At 51.6% G+C, this 23,318-nt stretch overlaps 1 protein-coding gene across 1 annotated transcript in view; it reads right to left on the bottom strand.

The window, feature by feature from the left end:
* Positions 1-23,318, bottom strand: part of hydin (HYDIN axonemal central pair apparatus protein) — a 1,604,351-nt gene that overhangs the window by 111,332 nt on the left and 1,469,701 nt on the right. Inside the window, exons 78-79 of the mRNA XM_072518656.1 lie at positions 7,308-7,506; positions 923-1,081 (exon numbers count right to left, since the gene is read on the bottom strand). Of these exons, the coding sequence (XP_072374757.1) occupies positions 923-1,081; positions 7,308-7,506 (358 nt within the window). The remainder of the gene's footprint in view (positions 1-922; positions 1,082-7,307; positions 7,507-23,318) is intronic.

Below are 23,318 nucleotides of genomic sequence, written 5' to 3'. Positions count from 1 at the left end.
GAGGGGTTGTGCAACGTGCTGCGGAGGGTGAATGCCTCAACCTCGTGCGCGAGACTCGGGTTCATACAATTAAAGGTGGTGCATAGAGTGCACCTGACAAGGTCAAGGTTGAGCCGGCTGTTTAAGGGGATGGAGGACACTTCCGAGCAGTGTGGGAAGGGCCCAGAAAACCATATACATATTTTTGGTCCTGTCTGAAGTTGGAGAAATTTTGGGGTTCGTTCTTCAGCACCATATCGCCGATCTTGCATTTAGGCTTGGTGCCCAATCCCCTCAGGGCCATATTTACCGTTTTGGACCCGCTGGAGCTGCAGATGGGGACAGGGGTGGATGTTTTAGCCTTGGTCTTGCTGATTGCTCACAGGTGGTGGAGGTCAACTTCTCTACCCAGTGCCTCAGTGTGGCTGGGGTGCCTGATAGAGTTCCTGTATCTTGAGAAGGTTACGTTCACTTTGAGGGAAGCTATTTATTCTTCACTTTAAAGAGTTGGCCAGCATCAGCTGTTGAAGTGTCGGGGGAGGGGGTTATTTTTCGAGTTATATTTAATAATAATCTTTATCGGTGTCACAAGTAGGTTTACATTAACACTGCAATGAAGTTACTGTGAAAATACCCTAATCGCCACATTCCAGCGCCTGTTCGGGTACACTGAGGGACAATTCAGAATGCCCAAATTACCTAACAAGCACATCTTTTGGGACATGTGGGAGGAAACCGGAGCACCCGGAGGAAACCCATGCAGACATGGGGAGAATGTGCAGACTCCGCACAGACAGTGACCCAAGCCAGATGACTCTAACATGTAGTGATAAGAGAAAATCTCCCGCTGTTTACAGTATCCCCAACATATGGTGGTTAGAGAAAGATCACACCAGCACAGGCATTTAGGGTACATTGCATTGTAAGTATTGGCAATCCATACCTTCTGGTCCTGAAGAAGAAGTTGGTTAGGATTCACAGTGAGACTGAATGTCAGGGGTGCGCTGCTTCTGTTGATTATTGGGACTACTTTCTTCACAACCTGCCCAATCCTGGGAGCTTTCAAATTAATTACTCTGTGCTTTTGATTGGCGACTTCAATCTGAGTAAGGAGAAAGCACTGTTATGCTGCAAAAGATGCAGATAAATTAAGAGTAAATTACAGAGAGACAATATCAAGTACCTACACTGCTATACTCAAAATTACAGTGGAGTTCTCCACGGGGGAGATACTCTGACCTCTCCGCAGCGTGTTTGTCGGGAGCGGCAGGGGAGGAGGGCAGCCCAATGTTGGCCGGCGATGGGATCACCTGGTCCCGATGCTGTCAATGGGATTTCCTGTTGAATCCACTCCATGCCACAGGGAAACCCGTGGCGAGGGTATACTGTTGGCAGGACCAGAAGATCCCATTGGTGTGAACATCCAGAGGATCTTGCCCCACAAGTTCTTGCCAATGTGTTTCTGGCATCATAATGTGCACAAATTCAATGTTGTGTTTCCTACATAACAACAGTAACGATGGCCACAAATTAACTAAATGGGAAAATGTCCCACAGCAAGCGCGTTTAGCCACATGTTTCCCGGTGCTCACAGAGCCGAGAAACACCCCGCTATTTAATGCGCCCCTCATTATATATGGGGGCCTCAGTGAGGAATGTGCGGTTGAGGCTGCACATAGCTCCATTTTTGGCACTGAGGAACTCCACTCACTGGGACTCCTTGGGGCGGCAAGAGATTGGGGGCGGAATTCTCTGTTTCTGAGACTGTGTTGATGTCAACGCAGTATTTGCAGACTTTTAAGACAACAAAATTGGTGCCACACCGGGACTGATTCCATTACCATTGAGGGGCTTGCACCCCCAGTGCCGTGTGGAACACAATCGATTCCAGTGAAAAATGGTGCAGGATTCGCCGGGTCCATGATTGACACTTGGGAGGCTGACAAGCTGCAGCCACACATGCATATTACACTCCCCACACACTTATCCCAGACAACAAGATGTCACTGGTTGTGCTGGAACACGCCCATACAGCTGATGGGTCAGCTGGGGCCAGAGGGCACCGAGGGGGGGTGGCCTAGGGGGACACCTACACGACCCATGGCCATAAGTTCAAAGTGGGCTGTTAGCGGTGTGCGCAGCTGCATGGCTGCCTAGCCGGCTGCAGCAATGGTGTGCCATGCCCACCCACCCTGACCCCACAGCCCATCTCCTGGCCAACCTCCACTACTCCCCCAAGCCCTGGCAGAGGTCCCCCAGCCAACGGAACATCTGTCAGCACACTATGGCGATGTTGGACACCTTCAGTACCCCCTCTCTCTTCCTCAGCAGCTGCCACACCGGTTTCACGATTTTTAAAAGCACCAGTGAACCATTCCATCGGGAACTCAGTCCATCGCGGAAGTCCCGGAGAATACTGGGTCGGCCGGCTAATGACACGCAAACGGTGTTTACTATGCATGCATTCCGGAACACATTGACTCCACTGTTGAGGTGACGGAGAATTGCGATTTGGCGTCAAATCGGCGCCCGTCATAAATTTGGCGTTGGAACCGATTCTCAGCCCAATCGCGTTTCGCAATTTCAGTGTCACCCAATGGAGAATCCTGCCCATTGAATTCTAAACATCAAGCACGGAGTTCCTCTCCTGGAACATCTAGCATCGGGTACTGTCCCTCCAGTCCACCCACAGTCATAGCTCCTATTCAAAAAGTGCTGCACTCGAGTGCCAAGAGAGGTCATCTGGTGTAGGAACTGGAGTAGAATTCTGCAGTAAAGTCCTCCTAATCACTGCTCATATCTGGAGCTCTCTCTGGAGCTTTATGTGAGTCAAGGAGGTGCAAGGATGGAATTGAGGTGTAGACAATAGCGATGAAAAATCAGACCCCTGATTGCTCAGAAATGTCTGAACGGAACAGTGAGATACAGGAACAATGGTTAGCACTGTTGCTTCACAGCGCCTGGGTTCGATTCCCGCTTGGGTCACTGCCTGCGTGGAGTTTGCACATTCTTCACGTGTCTGCGTGGGTTTCCTCCAGGTGCTCCTGTTTCCTCCCACAAGTCCCAAAAGACGTGCTGATTGGTGAATTGGACATTCTGAATTCTCCCGCTGTGTACCTGAACAGGCACCTGAATGTGCGACTGAGGTTTCACAGTAACCTCATTGCGGTGTTAATGTAAGCCTACCTGTGATAATAATAAAGATTATTATTTATTTATTTATGACCTGTGAGCCAGGGCCAATGAGCACGGCATGCTCTGATCACCTCCAGATTCACCAACTAGTGGTGGGGATGGGGGAAGACGACGATTGGCCAGGGGCTCACCCCTCACTCCCCTACCCATCTACAACTCCCGCCATGATACATATTTGCCGCACTACAGGGTGGGGGCCCTGGGTTGGCAGTAACAGCAGATCTGTTCCCTGGTATGGAGGATAATGACAACCTGCTATGCGATGAGATCTGGTGCTCCACATCATATGGTAAGGTCTGACTCCTGCTCATGGTAGCACCTTCCACCGTCCACCTGGGTGACCACTGTATGCCAGCTAGTCATTGCATCACACTGTCCCATTGGATTCCTGGGGTACGGCGATGGTGACAGTTGGGTGCGAGGGGGGGGGGGCGAGCGGAGCTAACCACCGCCACCTGGTGCTGCCAGTCCTGGAGGCCCACTCTGGTCTTGACTAGGGTCTGAATGTTTGCGGCTATGGAGCACAGGGAGTGGACCATATCCGTTTGGGACTGCGCCACAGCAGCCATAGACTGTGCCACCACCTTTTGGTCTGTGTCACATCAGCCAGTGACTGCGCCATCTCCCTCTGGGGCTGGGCCACCTCTCTCTGCGTCTGGGCAACATTGGCCATCACCTGGGCGGCTATCACCTGGGCAATGCCACCGATGTTCCCAGCCATGGCCTGCTGTGACTGGGCCATGCTCAGGAGTGATTTCCAGGTGGTTCTGGTACATGATTGCCTGTGAGTCGACAATCCTGTCCTGGGCCATGGCCAGCACCTTCAAAGAATGCCCTGGGCCTTGGACATGCTGATCCATAGCTAAAACCGTCGCACCCAATGCCCCCACTGCGGATGACACCCGTGCGGTGTTGGCTTCGGTGGTACATGCATGGTCGGCACTACCTCCTGCTGCTGCACGTGGTTGGACTCCTCCACCTGCAGGTGCTGGATGCTCGCTGACAACCTGTCAGGCACTCCCTGGCTCTGCGACTGCATCTCCACAATCGATGCGACTGTTCATTCCAGAAGCCCAAAATTTGCCTGGATGGCAGCTAGATCCTAGGGTCGGCCTGCCCTCCGACCGTCAAGCCCCTCAGGTGTTCCCACACCAGAAAGTGTCCCAGGAGCGACTTTACTAAAGTGCCCGACTGAGTGTCTCTGGGGTGGTGGAGGGTGTTGGAGACAGCTGTGAAGGAAAGTCAGTGCCATCCTCCGATTTGAGCTCCGGGGTCTCCTGAGTCTGGGGTGGAGGGATGCTATCCGAGCTGCTTTGCCGCTGCTCGCCTCATGGGGGGGCTCCGGCTGTGGCACTGACTGGGGGCGGGGGAACACCGGATGGACCCGCCCCATCCCCAGCAGCTTCTGCAAGACAAGATGCATGATTTGACCTGGGAATATGGGAAGTGGTGAGTGTGGGAGTAGTGTCGGGTAAGGGGATGGTGTAGGGTGAGGGTGATGTGGTGGGCGGTGTGGGCGTGAGGGTGGTGGAGGGGGTGGTGGAGGGGGAGGGGGGTTGGCACACGTGTCATGGGGAACCGCAACTAAGCGGGGTCTCACTTCCTTACAATTGGGCAAATTCCACCCCGACGTCCTCCCTTTCCTCTGGGCCCTCTGCTCTGCCATGGTTAGGGACCGCAGGTCCAGCGGGCCCCCTCCTGTCTTCTCCCATTCCTGGAGGTTGTGGACGGCCTTTTCCTGATTGTGGGGGGGACAGGGACAAACAGAAAATGATAGTGTTAGACAGTCCGACGATGCATGCAGCCCAGCGGGTAGGTAGCTGGTGGCCTCAGTGGAACAGGACGGCTGGTACGGGTGAAGGCATGTGGTGCAGGGTGGGCATTCGGCTGCCCTTTGGGTTGTGGGGGTGGGTATAGAGTTACGGGTGTGTGGGATGGGGGTTAGTGCCAGGGGCACAGTGCTGCCTACTCACCCTGGTTGCCCGGAGGTCGTGCAATTATTTTCGGCAATGCTGCCGGTCTGGAGAGTGTTGCCCACGGTGCTGACCGCCTCTGCCACCTGAACTCAGGCACGGCGAATGGCGGTGGCTGGCAGCATCCTTCCCAGGCCGGGGAACAGGGTCATCCGCCTCTCCTCCCCAGTGTCCAGGACAAGCTTGAGCTCTGCATCAGTGAAACATGGGGCCATGTGTTTTGCTGCCATCTTGTTGTTTGGGATTGTCTGTGTGGGGAATGGAGTGTGTATATGCAGCTGCAGCGTGTCAGCCTCCTGAGTGTCCACTGCAAAACTGGCGAATTCGGCACCGTTTCTCATTGGAATCGATTGTGTTCCACGTGACGTCGGCGTCAACGCTTTGTCTCAGAAACTGAGAATCCCGCCCAACACCTTTTCTCCAGTTTTGATGATGCAGTCTACCATTTGAGAGGTCTATCTGAAAATTTCTGGATTTCAGATGGGACACGAGGGGCGGGATTCTCCGAACCCCCATCGGGTCGGAGAATCGCCGGGACGCGGCGTGAATCCCTCCCCTGCCGAATTCTCCGGCGCGGAGATTTGGCGGGGGCGGGAATCGCGCTGCGCCGGTCAGTGGGCTCTCCCCGTTGATTCTCCGGCCCACGATGGATCGAAGCCCCGCCCGCTCTATGCAGGTCCCGCCGGTGTAAATTGGAGTTGGTCCCTTACCGGCGGGTCCTGGCGGCGCGGGCGGGCTCCGGGGTCCTAGGGGGGGCACGTGGCGATCTGGCCCCGGGGGGTGCCCCCACGGTGGCCTGGCCCGCGATCGGGGCCCACCGATCCGCGGGCGGGCCTGTGCCTTGAGGGCACTCTATTCCAACATGCCGGCTGTGTAAGTCTCCGCGATGGCCGGCGCGAAGGTGAACCCCCCCCCCGCGCATGCGTGGGGATGACGTCAGCAGCCGCTGATGCTCCCGCGCATGCGTGGACCCACGCCGGCCAGCGGAGTCCCTTTGGCCCCGGTTGGCATGGCGCCAAAGGCCTTCCACGCCGGCCGGCGGGGCGCAAACCACTCCGGCGCCGGCCTAGCCCCTGAAGGTGCGGAGGATTCTGCACCTTTGGGGCGGCCCGATGCGGACTGGTTCCCGCCACTCCACTGTGCCGTTTCTGCCAGCCCTGCTGATTCCCGAAGAATCCCGCCCCAGAAGTTCTTTTTAACGTAAAGCTGTTTCTACTTGATATTGTACCTCTTGATTTGGAGACATTCTGGATTGAGGTCGTTTGGTGAATTTTCATCATCAGCAAAGGGACCCTCAAAATCCAATTCATAATCTCAGCTTCATCTCAGCCCACCTTTCTCCCCCTGACCCTTGAGTTGGAATAAAGCGACCATTCTTTAAAAACAACGCTGCCTTTCTCCAGTTTGTTTTGTTATGCTCTTGATGTAGCATAAGCTGCTTCCTTGATGTGCACTCTGACAAAGGAAGGTTCAGACTTGGAGATAGCTTTAACACGTTTATTAAACTATTAACAATTTTCCTACTTGGATTCGACTCTACTGTTAATCCTGCTATAGCTACTCAGACTGATGAACCAATCTGCTACAATCCACGTGGTGGGTGTGATGTTCAATCAACCCTGTGTCTGTACTCACTGAGAGTCTCCACTGGAAAGAGACTGAGCATGTGTGCTGTGTCCTTTTATATGGGTTGGTGTAATGCCCCCCCTGTGGTGGTGTCACCTCTGTGTGTATCGTGACTGCCCATTGGTCATGTCCTATATTACTGACCTATTGGTTGACTGTCTGTGTCATGTCTCTGGTGTTCCCTCTAGTGTCTAGCTAGGTGTAGTGTATGTACATTAACCCTTTGTGTACTTACAGTGATGCATATCATCACACAGTGAAGCTGAGTATCTGCAGGAACAAAGATATAGGGCTGGATTCTCCACTTTGAGATTCTCCGTTTCGCTGGCAGCCCGGGGATTTCCTGACGGCGTGGGACTGCCCACACTGGGAAACCCCATTGGCCGGCTGGTGAGACGGAGAATCCCGCCCATTAAACCTGACGTTATGGGAGATGAGATGCCTCTGATATTGAAGCCTGGACTGAAAATATTCGAGCAGGAAACCTAGGCAATCCCTGTGATACCCCCAACCATTCTTTGGATACAACCTTACCTTCATCTCCACACCTTGACCAAAGACCGTGGCGGTCTGTTGGGTGAGTCCATTGATTTCAAAAGTGACCACTTCTTGGTATTTGATAGGTTCCCTTGGGTAGAAAATAATGATGGCTTCTGTTGTTTTCTTTGGCGCCAGGGCACAAGGTTGGAATTTAACCTCCAGGTAAGAGTTGTTGGGGGATATACAATCCAGGCTTGCAGTAAGAAGCAAAAGTAAAAGGTTATACACAGGATGTTCGTAGTTAATAAGCTAAACACTGATATTTCAGGTATTACTGCAGCACCGAGTTATCGGAAATACTCATTCCTCTGTATTCCCTTGAGCGTTGAAGATTAAGGGATGTCATAACTCAGGTGTTTAAGGTAGTTAAATAACTTAATAGGATAGATCCAGAGAAACTATTTTCTCACGAACAAAGCGGCATAGCCTGAAAATTAGAGCGAGGCTATTCAGGCACAATGTTAGGAAGATTGCAAAAAGTTATGGAAATCTGCAACACTCTCTTCCCAAAAAAGCTGGTGAGGCTGCAGAAAGGAAAAGGGAAGATTTATGAGAGGGTGAAAGGGAGTAAAGATGACCAATGGGTTCATGTTGCAGGACCAAATGGAGTGGTAATGGGTCAAGTAATGAATCAAAGGATGTGGTCAGAGAATGTGTGAATGGCAGATGACACTGCCACCTGGAAACACAATGAGGAAGAAAAACCAAGATCAGAGGAAGAAAAGGAAACAAAATGGAGGCAAAAGTTATGATCTGAGATTGTTGAACTCAGTGTTGACTCTGGAAGGTTGTAAAATGTCGAATTAAAGTCTGGTTCCTTGAGCTCATATTGAGCTTCGCTGAAACACTGTCGGGGGCTGAGGGCAGAGAGGTTAAATTCGGAGGAAGGTGGAGAATTAAAATGACAGGCAACTATGGGCATGGGGGTCATGTTTCCAGACTGAATGGAAGTGCTCTGTGCCTAATCTGCGTTTGATCTTCTCGATATTGAGGAATGCTTTGTGAGCAATGAATACAGTAGACTAAATTGAAGATAGTTGTTTATCTGGAAGGAGAGATTTGGCTTTGGACAGTGAGAAGGAAGGAGATAAAAGGGAAGGCATTTCATTTGCTTGGCTTGCAATGGAAGCTGCCATGGGAAGGGGAGTGGTTGTTGTGGGTGATTGAAGAGTAGATCAGGGTCTGTTCAGAATGCCTAAAGGGTGGGGGGAGACGGCAAAGTGTGCTTGGTATTGTCATTGTGCAAGGGGTGGCAGAAGTGCTGGTGTTTCTATGTATCTGCTGCCCTTGTTCTTCTAGATGGCAGTGGTCATGGGTTTGGAGTCTTGGTGAGTTCCTGCAGTGCATCTTGTAGATGGTACACACGGCTGCCACTGTGCATCATTAGTGGAGGGAGTGAATGTTTGTGTAGGGGGTGCCTGATTGGCATTGAGCCTGCTTTGTTCAGGTTAGTGTAGAACTTCTTGAGTGTTGTTGGAGCTGCCCTCATCCAGGGAAGGACTCCTGACCTGTGCCTTGTAAATGCTGCCAAGACTTTAGGGAGTCATGAGATGAGTTACTCACCACAGGATTCAAAGCCTCTGACCTGCTTCTGTAGCCATGGTATTTATGTGGTTGGTCCAATTCAGTTTTTGGTCAATAGTAATTCCCAGGATGCTGATAGAGTAGGATTTAGCCATTGACTGTCATGGGGCATCAGTTAGATTCTATTTTATTGGAATGGCCATTGCTTGGCACTTACGTGGTGTGACTGTGACTTGCCACATGTCATCCTAAGCCTGGATATTACCCAGATCTTGCTGCATTTGGACATGGACTGCTTCGGTATCTGAAATGGTGCTCAATAGACTGCAACCATCAGCGAGAATCCCAACCTCTGACCTTATGATGGAAGGAAGGTCATTGATGAAGCAGCTGAAGATGGTTGGGCTGAGGACGATAATTTGAGGAACTCCTGCAGTGATGCCCTGGAGCAAAGATGATTGGTCTCCATCCACCTCAACCATCTTTCTTTGTGCCAGGTATGACTCTAACCAGCGAGAGTTTCCCCTGTTTGACTCCAGTTTTGCTAGGGTTCCCTGATGCCACACTCAGTCAAATGCATAGAATCCCTACAGTGCAGAAGGAGGCCATTTTTCCCATCAAGCCTGCACCAACCCTCGAAAAGAGCACCCTACCCAGGACCCACCCCGCAACCCCACCTAACGTGCGCATCTCAGAACACTAAGCGGTAATTTAGCATGGCCAATCTACCAAATCTGCATTTTTTTAGGCTGTGTTGCCATGATGCCAAGAGCAGTCACTTTCATCTCACTTTTGGAGTTCAGTTGTTTTGAAGTTTGATGTTTGAAGCAAAGCTGTAATGATGTCAGGTGCTGACTGATGCTCCTGGAACCCAAACTGAGCATTCATAATCAGGTTATTGCTAAGCAAGTGCCACTCGATAGCACCGTTTGACCACTTCCATCATTTTACTGATGATCGAGAGTAGACTGATGGGGCAGTAATTGGTTGGGTTGGATTTGTCCTGTTTTTTGCGTACAGGACATATCTGGACAATTTTCCACATTGCTGTCAGTGTTGTACCTGTATTGGAACAGCTTGGTTAAAGGCATGGCAAATTCTGGAGCACAAGTGTTCGGTACAATTGCCAGAACATTGTTAGAGTCCATAGCCTTTGCATTATCCAGTTGTTTAATTGTCCACCACCATTCACTACTGGATGTGGTAGGACACCAGAGCTTAGTGCTGCTCCTAGGATGCCCTCTTGCACTTTTCATTGCTTTGGTAGTAATGGTAGAGTCTATGAGGTTACAGATTGTGGTTTAGCCCACAGTGCCTCATGATTGCTGAAATTGACTTGCTAGATCTATTTGAAATCTATCCCATTTAGCTCTGTGGTAACACCACACAACACGATGGAGGGTGTCATCAATGTGAATACGGAACTTTGTCTCCACAAGGACTGTGGGGTGGTCACTCTTACTGATACTATCATAGACATATGCATCTGCGACAGGCAGGTTAGTGAGGATGAGGTCAACCCTCTTGTTGTTTCCCTCACCACCTGTAGCAAACCCAGTCCAGCAGCTATGTTCTTTAGGATTCATCCAAAGCACATTCAGTGCCCTTGATTCATCAGGTGAGGTGAGGTGCTGCATTGTAACCAGCAGGAGGTTTCCTCGTCCGTGTTTCACCTGATGCCATGACACTTCATGGATCCAGAGTCAATATTGAGCACTCCCAGGGTGACTCCATATCACTGTGCCTCCACCTTGGATGGAGGTGTCTGGGACGTTATCTGTAAGGCCCCAGATTTTAGTAAGGAGGACTTGCAGGGTCACGTGGCTCACGGGGCTGAGTTTGCCATTGTCGTTTCTGGTGCCTCAGTCGATGCCGATTAGCCTGCCCGGTTTCATTCATAGGCCATTTAAGAGTCCAGCACATTGCTGTGGACCTGGAGTTACCCTGAGGCAAAGGGATTCCTTTCCTAGCTGGCATTAGTCAACCAGATGGGTTTTTACCAGTTTTTGAATTCAAATTCCACCATCTAATGTGGTCAGATTTAAATCCGAGTCTCTGGATTACAAGTCCCCTGACAATATTGCTCTGCCACCATGACATCCACTCAAGCGAGTGAGAGTACAAGTGAGAGAAATACATTGGACATGGTGGAGAGCACTAACAACTATGATGAAGGGGAGGAAAGAGGGCGAAAGAAGCCATAGTGGAAGCACTAGTATTAAAGGTGAAATCATCAGAATAGATGTGATGGTGAAGGTGAAATTGGGAGAATGGAATAGATTCCTAACAGGAAGCAGGTTGTGAAAAACTATAGTCAAGATAATTATGGGAGTCCATGCTGAGGCGTTCAAAAGGGTGGGAGGCCTTCACCAGGTGCGCTCGATCTGGCTGGTAGAAGTGCGGCTTGCACTCTGCGCAGTCTTCGCAGTGTCTGGTGATGGTCCTGTCCTCCTCAATGGAGTAGGGCAGTGATATGCCATCAATCAAGATGGAGAACGCAGAGTGAATTAACTATGGCTTTAATTGACTTACAACAGAATTGGCAGTGTGCCCCAGAATGAAGCAGTATGAAAGGTCGGCAGCCTATATACCCAGGCCCGAGGGGGAGGAGCCACAGGCAGAGCCAAAACCATACAACATGTAATATAGTGGCAATGCTGTACAACATGGAATACTGTGGCAGCACAATACAACACAGTGGTTTCACCACATTCACCCCCTGTTTAAAAAAAAAGTCCGGCGGAGGTGAAGTGAACAATTTGCATCAGAGATTGAGCCTGACGGGGGCTTTGATTGTCCGCTGTGACTGCCTCAGTTCCGGCAGTGGTGTGGGCATCGTAGTCGCCGGAAACATTGAGGCCGGCGTGTCCGGGAGCAAAACGGCTTCTGTGTTCCCAGACGTGTGGGCAGCAACGGGGGAAGGGGGTACAGTGTCGGGTTAGTAGTAGTAGAGAGGGGAGGAATAGGGTCGGGAGTGCCGGTGACAGTTTCTGGAGAACCTGCGGGTTCCAAATCTCGAAGGGAGGCTGTGTCCTCCCGCCCGTCATAACAAACAAAGAAATGTACAGCACAGGAACAGGCCCTTCGGCCCTCCAAGCCCGTGCCGACCATGCTGCCCGACTAAACTACAATCTTCTACACTTCCTGGGTCCGTATCCTTCTATTCCCATCCTATACATATATTTGTCAAGATGCCCCTTAAATGTCCCTATCGTCCCTGCTTCCACCACCTCCTCCGGTAGTGAGTTCCAGGCACCCACTACCCTCTGCGTAAAAAACTTGCCTCGTACATCTACTCTAAACCTTGTCCCTCTCACCTTAATCCTATGCCCCCTAGTAATTGACCCCTCTACCCTGGTGAAAAGCCTCTGACTATCCACTCTGTCTATGCCCCTCATAATTTTGTATACCTCTATCAGGTCTCCCCTCAACCTCCTTCGTTCCAGTGAGAACAAACCGAGTTTATTCAACCGCTCCTCATAGCTAATGCCCTCCATACCAGGCAACATTCTGGTAAATCTCTTCTGCACCCTCTCTAAAGCCTCCACATCCTTCTGGTAGTGTGGCGACCAGAATTGAACACTATACTCCAAGTGTGGCCTAACTAAGGTTCTATACAGCTGCAACATGACTTGCCAACTCTTATACTCAATGCCCCGGCCAATGAAACATGCCGTATGCCTTCTTGACTACCTTCTCTACCTGTGTTGCCCCTTTCAATGACCTGTGGACCTGTACTCCTAGATCTCTTTGACTTTCAATACTCTTGAGGGTTCTACCATTCACTGTATATTCCCTACCTGCATTAGACCTTCCAAAATGCATTACCTCACATTTGTCCGGATTAAACTCCATCTGCCATCTCTCCGCCCAAGTCTCCAGACAATCTAAATCCTGCTGTATCCTCCGACAGTCCTCATCGCTATCCGCAATTCCACCAACCTTTGTGTCGTCTGCAAACTTACTAATCAGACCAGTTACATTTTCCTCCAAATCCATGGTGAGTCATGGTGAGCAACGTAGGCGTACTGGGGATTCGCATGGCGAAAAAGAACCCTCTCGACCAGAGGATCCGACTTATGAGTCCTCACATGCCGTCGGAGGAGGACAGGACCCGGAACCGTCAGCCAGGTTGGGAGCGAGACCCCCGAGGTGGACCTTCTGGGGAAGGCAAACATCCTCTCGTGGGAGGTCACATTAGTAGCGGTGCAGAGAAACGACTGGATGGATTGGAGCGCCTCGGGAAGGTCCTCCTGCCAACGGGAGACTGGAGACCTCTAGGCCGCAGGGCAAGAAGGACGGCCTTCCTTACCGTCGCGTTCTCCCTCTCCACCTGTCCGTTCCCCTGGGGATTGTAGCTGGTAGTCCTGCTTGAGGCGATGCCCTTGCTAAGCAGGAACTGATGCAGCTCATCACTTATGAAGGAGGAACCCCGATCGCTATGGATGTAAGTGGGGAAACCGAACAATGTGAAGACATTGCTCAGGGCCTTGATGACTGTGGCAGAGGTTATGTCATGGCATGGGATGGAGAAAGGGAAGCGTGAGTACTCGTCAAGGATGTTGAGGAAGTACACGTTACGGTTAGTGGAGGGGAGGGGCCCTTTGAAATCAATGCTGAGGCATTCAAACGGACGTGAGGCCCTTACCAGGCGTGCTCTGTCTGGCCGATAGAAGTGCGGTTTGCACTCCGTGCAGACCTGGCAGTCCCTGGTCATGGTTCTGACCTCCTCGATGGAGTAAGGCAGGTTGTGGGCCTTGATATAATGGAAAAGCCTGGGGTGACCCCCGGGTGACAGAGGCCATTGTGGAGGGCCCGCAGTCGGTCTACTTGTGTGCTGGCACAAGTACTGCAGCAAAGGGCATCTGGGGGCTCATTAAGCTTCCCAGGACGATACTGGATATCATAGATGTAGGTGGAGAGTTCGATCCTCCACCTCAGTATCTTATCGTTTTTGATTTTTCCCCGTTGTGCGTTGTCAAACATAAAGGCTACCGACCCTTGGTCAGTGACGAGGGTGAACCTCCTACCAGCGAGGTAGTGCCTCCAATGTGACACAGCTTCCACGATGGCTTGTGCTTCCATCTCGACAGAGGAGTGTCAAATCTCGGAAGCTTTGAGAGTTCTAGAGAAGAAGGCCACTGGCCTACCCGCCTGGTTGAGGGTAGCAGCCAGAGCGACGTCTGACGCATCGCTTTCGACTTGGAAGGGGATGTACTCATCCACCGCGTGCATGGCGGCCTTAGCAATAGAACATAGGACATAACAGCGCAGTACAGGCCCTTCAGCCCTCGATGTTGCGCCGACCTGTGAAACCACTCTAAAGCCCATTTACACTATTCCCTTATCGTCCATATGTCTATCCAATGACCATTTGAATACCCTTAGTGTTGGTGAGTCCACTACTGTTGCAGGCAGGGCATTCCACACCCTTACTATTCTCTGAGTAAAGAACCTACCTCTGACATCTGTCCTATATCTATCTCCCCTCAATTTAAAGCTATGTCCCCTCATGCTAGACATCACCATCTGAGGAAAAAGGCTCTCACTGTCCACCCTATCCAAACCTCTGATCATCTTATATGCCTCAATTAAGTCACCTCTTAACCTTCTTCTCTCTAACGAAAACAGCCTGAAGTCCCTCAGCCTTTCCTCATAAGATCTTCCCTCCATACCAGGCAATATTCTGGTAAATCTCCTCTGCACCCTTTCCAATGCTTCCACATCCTTCCTATAATGCAGTGACCAGAATTGCACGCAATACTCTAAATGCGGCCGCACCAGAGTTTTGTACAGCTGCAACATGACCTCATGGCTCCGAAACTCAATCCCTCTACCAATAAAAGCTAACACACCGTACACCTTCTTAACAACCCTCTCAACCCGAGTGGCAACTTTCAGGGATCTATGTACATGGACACCGAGGTCTCTCTGTTCATCCACACTGCCAAGAATCTTACCATTAGCCCAGTACTCTGTCTTCCTGTTATTCCTTCCAAAATGAATCACCTCACACTTTTCTGCATTAAACTCCATTTGCCACCTCTCAGCCCAGCGCTGCAGCTTATCTATGTCCCTCTGTAACTTGTAACATCCTTCCGCACTGTCCACAACTCCACCGACTTTAGTGTCATCTGCAAATTTACTCACCCATCCTTCTACGCCCTCCTCCAGGTCATTTATAAAAATGACAAACAGCAGTGGCCCCAAAACAGATCCTTGTGGTACACCACTAGTAACTGGACTCCAGTCTGAACACTTCCCATCAACCACCACCCTTTGTCTTCTTCCAGCTAGCCAATTTCTGATCCAAACTGCTAAGTCTCCCTGAATCCCATGCTTCCGTATTTTCTGCAGTAGCCTACCATGGGGAACCTTATCAAACGCTTTACTGAAATCCATATACACCACATCAACTGCTTTACCCTCATCGACCTGTTTGGTCACCTTCTCAAAGAACTCAATAAGGTTTGTGAGGCACGACCTACCCTTCACAAAACCATGTTGACTATGTCTAATCAAATTATTCCTTTCCAGATGATTATACACCCTATCTCTTATAAACCTTTCCAAGATTTTGCCCACAACAGAAGTAAGGCTCACTGATCTATAGTTACCAGGGTTGTCTCTACTCCCCTTCTTGAACAAGGGGACAACATTTGCTATCCTCCAGTCTTCTGGCACTATTCCTGTTGACAAAGATGACTTAAAGATCAAAGCCAAAGGCTCAGCAATCTCCTCCCTAGCTTCCCAAAGAATCCTAGGATAAATCCCATCCGGCCCAGGGGACTTATCTACTTTCACCCTTTCCAGAATTGTTTACACCTCCTCCTTATGAACCTCAAGCACTTCTAGTCTAGTAGCCTGAATCTCAGTATTCTCCTCGACAACATTCTTTTTGCTGTGTGAATACTGACGAAAAATATTCATTTAACAGCTCTCCTATCTCCTTGGACTCCACGCACAACTTCCCACTACTGTCCTTGACTGGCCCTACTCTTACCCTAGTCATCCTTGATGCAGCCGAAGGCCGCGCGGGCCTCAGCCATCAGGGGAAATGTAGTGGTTTTAATAAGTGGGCAGGCTTTGTCCGCATAGTTGGGGACCCACTGGGAATAGTAGGAGAAAAGCCCCAGGCATCGTTTGAGGACTTTGAGGCTATGGGGAAGGGGAAGATCTGCGAGGGGGCGCATGCGGTCGGGGTCAGGCCCTAGGACTCCGTTTTCCACGACATAGCCGAGGATGACTAGCCGGGTTGTGCGGGAAAAATACTTCTCCTTGTTGTAGGTCAGGTTAAGGAGCTGGGCAGTGTGGAGGAATTTCTTGAGGTTAGCGTCGTGGTCCGGCTGATCATGGCCACAGATGGTGACATTTTCTAATTACGGGTATGTAGCCCGTAGCCTGTATTGGTCCACCATTTGGTCCATCGCTCACTGGAAGACCGAGACCCCATTGGTGACGCGAAGGGAAACCGGAGAAAGTGGTAGAGTTGGCTAGCTGCCTCGAAGGCAGTGTACTGGTGGTGTTCCGGGCGGATAGGGAGCTGGTGGTACGCCGCCTTCAGGTCCACGGTGGAGAAGACCCGGTACTGCGCAATCTGATTGACTATGTCAGATATGCGGGGAAGGGGGTATGCATCGAGCTGCGTGTACTGGTTGATGGTCTGACTGTCGGCTTCTCCCCAGTCTTGACGACCACCACCTGAGCTCTCCAAGGGCTGTTACTGACCTCTATTATCCCTTCTCTCAGGAGTCGCTGAACCTCCGACTTGATGAAGGTCATGTCCCGAACACTGTATCGTCTGCTCTTAGTGGTGACGGGCTTACTGTCTGGGGTGAGGTTGGCAAAGAGCGAGGGAGGGGTGACCCTAAGGGTCGAGAGGCTACTGACGGTGAAAGGGGGCAGGGGTCCATCGAACTTCAGGGTGAGACTCTGGCAGTCGAGACCCAGAAGAATTGCCGCGCAGAGGTGTGGGAGGACAAAGAGCTTAGAATTTTTGAAAGATACGCCCTGTACCATGAGGGTCACGACACAGTACCCACGGATTTGCACGGTATGCGACCTGGAGGCCAAATGTATTTTCTGCGCTGCGGGTAAAACGGAAAGGGAGTAGCGCCGTACCGTGTCCGGGTGTATGAAGCTGTCTGTACTCTCGGAGTCAAAAAGGCAGGCTGCCTCGTGGCCGTTGATCCGGACTGCCATCGGCGATTTAGCGAGGCCGCGAGGCCGAGACTGGTCTAGGGTGATGGAGGCGGCCACCGGACAGCGGGCTGGCTTTGGACGGCGGGCGGGCTTCAGAGAGCAGGCGGGCCGGTTGAGAGTAGCGGAGGCAAGCTGATGGACGGACGAGCCGGAGTTCCGGGAGGCAGCGGTGGACTTCAAAAATGGCGTTGGGGTTGCGGCTGTGGACTTCAAAAATGGCGTCGAAGATGCGGCGGTGGACTTCAAGAATGGCGTCGGAGATGGCGGCCCCTGCGGGTCGCACGTGGCGGTTTGCATCAAAGATGGCGGACCCCGGGGGTCGCACGTGGCGGGTGGTGTCGAAGATGGTGGCCCCCGCATCCCCAAGGGTGCCGTGTGGTCGGAGGCATCGGCACCCACGTCACGGAAGGCCACCTCCAGCGATTCAGCAAGCTGCACCATTTCCCGGAGGTCGAGTGTCTCCCTCCCTAGCAGGTGCTGGCAAACGCAGTGTGAGCCAATGCCGGCAACATAAGCATCCCGGAACAGGGGTTCGGTGTGCTTAGTACCCGCAAAACGCGCAGAAATTTTGCCAGCGTCTCTCCAGGGCGCTGACGCCGTGTGGCAAGGAGGTGCCTAGCGAATAGCCCGTTAACCCGCCTCACATACCGTCCTTTCAAGAGAGTAATGGCTTCATCAAACGAGGCCACATCCCGGAAGATGAGAAAAATCTGCGGGCTCACTCGGGAGATGAGGACTCGCAGCTTGTGTTCCTCGGAGACGGCGACGGTGGCAGAATTGATGAAGGGTTCTAGACAGCGAAGCCAGTGTGCGAAGAAGACATCGGCGTCGGCTGATTGGGGGTCGACTTGCAGGAGGTCCGGTTTGAGACCTGGATCCATGTTAAACAGCTCTTTGATTTAATGTAAGTCAATTCAATTGATATGCCATCAATCAAGACGGAGAACGCAGAGTGAATTAACTATGGCTTTAATTGACCTACAACAGTGTGCCCCAGAATGAGGCAGTGTGAAAGGTCAGCAGCCTATATACCCAGGCCCTAAGGGGAGGAGCCACGGGCAGAGCCAAAACTGTCCAACATGTAATATAGTGGCAATACTGTACAACAGTACTGTGGCAACACAGTGATTTCACCACAGGCTGGTTGCGGGCCTTGATAAAATGGAAGAACCGAGTGACCCCCGGGTGGCAGAGGTCATAGTGGAGAGCCCGGAGTCGGTCCACTTGTGCGCTGGCACATGTACCGCGGGATAGGGCATCAGGGGGCCCGTTGAGCTTCCCCAGGCGACACAAGATCTCGTAATTATAGGTGGAGAGCTCGATCCTCCACCTCAAGATCTTGTCATTTTTGATCTTGCCCCGCTGTGTATTATTAAACATAAAGGCAACCGACCGTTGGTCAGTGAGGAGAGTGAATCTACTGCCGGCCAGGTAATGCCTCCAATGTCGCACAGCTTCCACAATGGCTTGGGCCTCCTTTTCGACAGAGGAGTGCCAGATTTCTGAGGCATGGAGGGTGCGGGAAAAGAATGCCACGGGCCTGCCCACCTGGTTGAGGGTGGCGGCCAGAGCTACGTCCGATGCATTGCACTCCACCTGAAAGGGGAGGGACTCATCGAACGCGTGCATCGTGGCCTTGGCGATGTCCACCTTGATGCGGTTGAAGGCCTGGCGAGTCTCAGCCGTCAGGGGAAAAACTGCGGACTGAATGAATAGGCGGGCCTTGTCCTCATAATTAGGGACCCACTGGGCGTAATAGGAGAAAAACTCCAGGCATCGTTTCAGGGCCTTGGGGCAGTGGGGGAGAGGGAGTTCCAGCATGCGGCCGGGTTCGGGCCCTAGGACTCTATTTTCCACTACACAGCCAAGAATGGCTAAGCGGTTGGTGCGGAACACGCATTTCTCCTTATTGTATGTGAGATTAAGGAGTTTGGCGGTCTGGAGGAATTTTTGGAGGTTTGCGTCGTGGTCCTGCGAACCGTGGCCGCATTTGGTGACGTTATCTAGGTACAGGAAGGTGGCCTGCAGTCCGTACCGGTCAACCATTCAGTCCAACTTTCGCTGGAAGACCGAGACCCCATTAGTGATGCCAAAAGGAACCCTAAGGAAGTGATAGAGGTGGCCATCTGCTTCGAATACAGTGTATTGACGGTCCTCCGGGCAGATGGGGAGCTGGTGGTAGGTGGACTTCAAGTCAACTGTGGAAAAGACTCGACACTGCGCAATCTGATTGACCATGTCAGATATGCATGGGAGGGGGTACGCATCGAGCTGCATGTACCAATTGATGGTCTGACTGTAGTCAATGACCATCCTGTGCTTCTCCCCAGTCTTCATTACCACTACTTGAGCTCTCCAGGGGCTGTTGCTGGCCTCAATGACCCCCTCCCGCAGAAGCCGTTGGCCCTCCGACCTGATGAAGGTCCTGTCCTGGGCACTGTACCGTCTTCTCCTAGTGCCGACGGGTTTGCAGTCCGGGGTGAGGTTCGCAAACAGGGAAGGTGGATCGACCTTAAGGGTCGTGAGGCCGCAGGCGGTGAGCGGGGTAGGGGTCCGCCGAATTTTAAAGTCAGGCTTTGGAGATGGCACTGAAAATTGCCATTTAGGCCGAGTAATAGGGCAGCGCAGAAGTGGGGGAGGACGTAGAGCCGGAAGTTGTTGAACTCTATGCCTTGGACGGTGAGGGTTGCGATACAGTATCCCCGGATTTCAACGGAATGGGATCCGGAGACCAGGGAGATTTTCTGGGTGACGGGGTGTACCGGGAGGGAGCAGCGCCTTACTGTAATGGGGTGGATGAAGCTCTCTGTGCTCCCGGAGTCAAAGAAGCAGGTCGTCTCGTGCCCATTGATCTTCACCGTCGTCGTCGTCGTGGCAAGGTTGCGGGGCCGGGACTGATCCAGGGTGATGGAGGCGAGCTGCGGAAAATGCTGGGAGGACCCGGGCTGGTCAGCGGTGGCGGAGGTAGCAGTAGGTGATGAACGGCCAGACGAGCAGGGGTCCTGAGATGCAGTCCAAAATGGCGCCGAAGATGGCAGCGCCCATAGGGCGCACATGGCGGGCGGCATCAAAGATGGCGGCGCCCACGGGCTGCACGTGGCTTGCGGTGAGGAAGATGGCGGCACCTACGTGCTGCACGTGGCTTGCGAAGGGGAAAATGGCGGTGCCCCTGGGTCGCACGTAGAGGGTGTAGAAACGCCGAGCCTAGAAACAGCGGCGACCGACCGGGCCTGGCAAACAGAAACAAAGTGTCCTTTCTTCCCACACCCGTTGCAGGTCGCGCTCCAAACCGGGCAGCGCTGCCTAGGGTGTTTGTTTTGTCCGCAAAAATAACACTTGGGGCCCCCCAGAGTTGGCTGGCTGCCGCACGGCGCCAGCTTGCGGTGAGCTGGAGTCGGCAGCTGGTGGGGCCCACGATGCCCACGAGGTTGCCGCGCCGTCGGGGGAGTAGGACTGAACATTACGGGAGGCCACATCTAACGAATTAGCGAGCTGCCTAGTCCCCGCAAGATCGAGCGTACCGCTTTCCAGTAGCCACTGGCGGACGTACGCAGACTTCATGCCCATGACGTAAGCGTCTCTAATTAAAAGTTTGGTGTGCTGGACTGCCGAAAATGCCTGGTAGTCACAGTTCCTACCTAGGATCTGCAGGGCACGCAAGAAGTTGTCCAAAGTCTCCCCCGGGAGTTGCTGTCTCGTGGCCAGGGGGTTCCTGGCATACACTTGGTTCACCGGTCGAACGTAATGTCCCTTCAGGAGTGCCATCGCTTCGGAGTAGGTGGGCGCATCCTGGATGAGGGGAAACATGTCAGGGCTCACCCGTGACTAGAGGACTTGGAGCTTCTGCGCTTCCGAGGGTTCTTCAGCGGTTGCTCTGAGGTAGCCTTCAAAGCAGGCTAGCCAGTGGTCGAAGGTGGATGTGGCATTGGCTGTTTGAGGGCTCAGCTGCAAGTGATCAGGCTTCATGCAGAGATCCATCGTTTAAAAATCTTGTTCAATAAATTGATGCACCGTCAATTACTACAAGACGAGAATGGTGGAACAATCGAGGCTTTATTGAACAAGATGTTGTGCCTCCTGTAGCTGGAACCAGAATGGCTGCAACACAGAAGAGCACACACATTTATACGCCACCTGCTGGGCGGAGCCAGCAGGCAGGGATTTACCATTGTACCTCTAATATACGGGCAGTGCCGTAATACATATAATATACCACTAGTGGCAGCACGGTAGCATTGTGGATAGCACAATTGCTTCACAGCTCCAGGGTCCCAGGTTCGATTCGGGCTTGGGTCACTGTCTGTGCGGAGTCTGCACATCCTCCCCGTGTGTGTGTGGGTTTCCTCCGGGTGCTCCGGTTTCCTCCCACAGCCCAAAGATGTGCAGGTTAGATGGATTGGCCATGTTAAATTGCCCTTAGTGTCCAAAATTGCCCTTGGTGTTGGGTGGGGTTGCTGGGTTGTGGGGATAGGGTGGAGGTGTTGACCTTGGGTAGGGTGCTCTTTCCAAGAGCCGGTGTAGACTCGACGGGCCGAATGGCCTCCTTCGGCACTGTAAATTCTATGATAGTGATGACTACCACAGCGGGTTTATCATTCCACTGAAGTTCAATGTAAGCTTGAGGAATAGCACCTCATCATTTGATTCGGCACTTTACAGATTTCTGGATTGAGTATTGAGTTCAACAATCTTAGATCAGAACCTCCACCTCTTCTATTTTATTCTTCACGTTTCTTTCCCAGTTTTGTTAATCCTTTATTTTTGCTTTCAGACAACAGCTGTTCACCGCCCTGCCAGTGACACCTCTTCTGGACGCATCCTTTGTTTCTTTGCTTGTCCCATGACCACTCCCTTCTGCCTTTGTCATTAAATACTCCTGTCTTCCTTTTCACAAACATCGTCTTCTGTTTTTTCCCCAACTACATCCCTTCAGTGACTTCACCTTACTGGCTTGAACCCATTACATCTCTAAATTATAAAACAAAACAACTGGGAAAGTTTGGAGTACCCAAATCATTTTTTCCAATTCAGGGGCAATTTAGAGAGGCCAATCCAGCTACCTTGAACATCTTTTGGGTTGTGGGGGCGAAACCCACACAAACACGGAGAGAGTGTGCAAACTCCACACGGTCAGTGACCCAGAGCGGGGATCGAACCTGGGACCTTGCGCCGTGAGGCAGCAGTGCTAACCACTGCGCCACCGTGCTGCCCTACCTTTTCCAGTTCTGATGAAAGATCACAAATTGAAACATTAATTCTTTGTCTCTCTTCAGATGCTGCATTTGAATTTATTTCAGAATTCGAGCTGCTGCAGTATTTGATTTGTTTGTGTGTAAGGTTTTTTATTTGTTCATGGAATGTGGGCAGAGTGGGCTCGGATAGCATTTATTGCCCATCACTAATTGCCCTTCACAATGTGGTGATGAATGAGCTGCAACCTCATGCAGGTACACCCTCAGTGTTCTTAGAAGAAAGTTCCAGGAATTTGACCCAGCAGCAATGGGGGCAAGGGTATCTTTCCAACTAAGTGTGGGTATAGTTTTGAGGGGAACGTGCATGAGGTGGTATTCCCTCTCACTTGCTGCCTTTATTCTTCTATGTGATTGAGGATTTGGAAAGTGCTGCTTGAGAACTGTTGGGAACTTGTTGCAGTGCATCTTGCAGGATAAAGTGCTGCCACTGTGAGTTGCCAGTGGGGGTAACAGGTATTATTTGGGTGAAAATGGTAAGAAATACTGGATAATGTGCTTGCCTCATTTGGATCATATGGAGATGGGAGTGTTGCACTGCTCACACCACCCCAAACCGCTGCTGAAAATGTCAGTTGAAAGCCAATCTGATTGGCCAGCAGCTCTTGCAGTCCCAACTGCACCAGAGCTCAGTAGTGGGGTATTGGGTGCGGAGGGATTGGGCACCTTAGGGTAGATGCTGGGCGTGGGTGGTGTGGGGGTGTTGGTTTTGTGGGTCAAACGGGAGGAACGAAGTGGGGGAATCATCACGGTCGGGCGGTTAATAAATAAAGAAATAACTGATGCATGTAAAAATGGTACGGCAGGTGTCATGGGAGATTTAAATCTACATGGTGATTGGTCAAACCAGGTTAATTAAGGCAGCCTTGAGGAGGAGTTTATAGAATGTATCCGTGACAGTTTCTTCGAACAGTGTATAATGGAACTTACAAGGGAGGAAGCTATCCTAGATCTGATACTATGTAATGAAATAGAAATAGTTAACGATCTTATAGTTAGGGATCCTCTCGGAAGGAACGATCACAGTATG

Source organism: Scyliorhinus torazame, chromosome 10 (assembly GCF_047496885.1).
Source record: "Scyliorhinus torazame isolate Kashiwa2021f chromosome 10, sScyTor2.1, whole genome shotgun sequence".
Taxonomy (NCBI): domain Eukaryota; kingdom Metazoa; phylum Chordata; class Chondrichthyes; order Carcharhiniformes; family Scyliorhinidae; genus Scyliorhinus; species Scyliorhinus torazame.
Note: the sequence above shows the minus strand (reverse complement) of the source record. Positions and strands in the feature narration are given on the sequence as shown.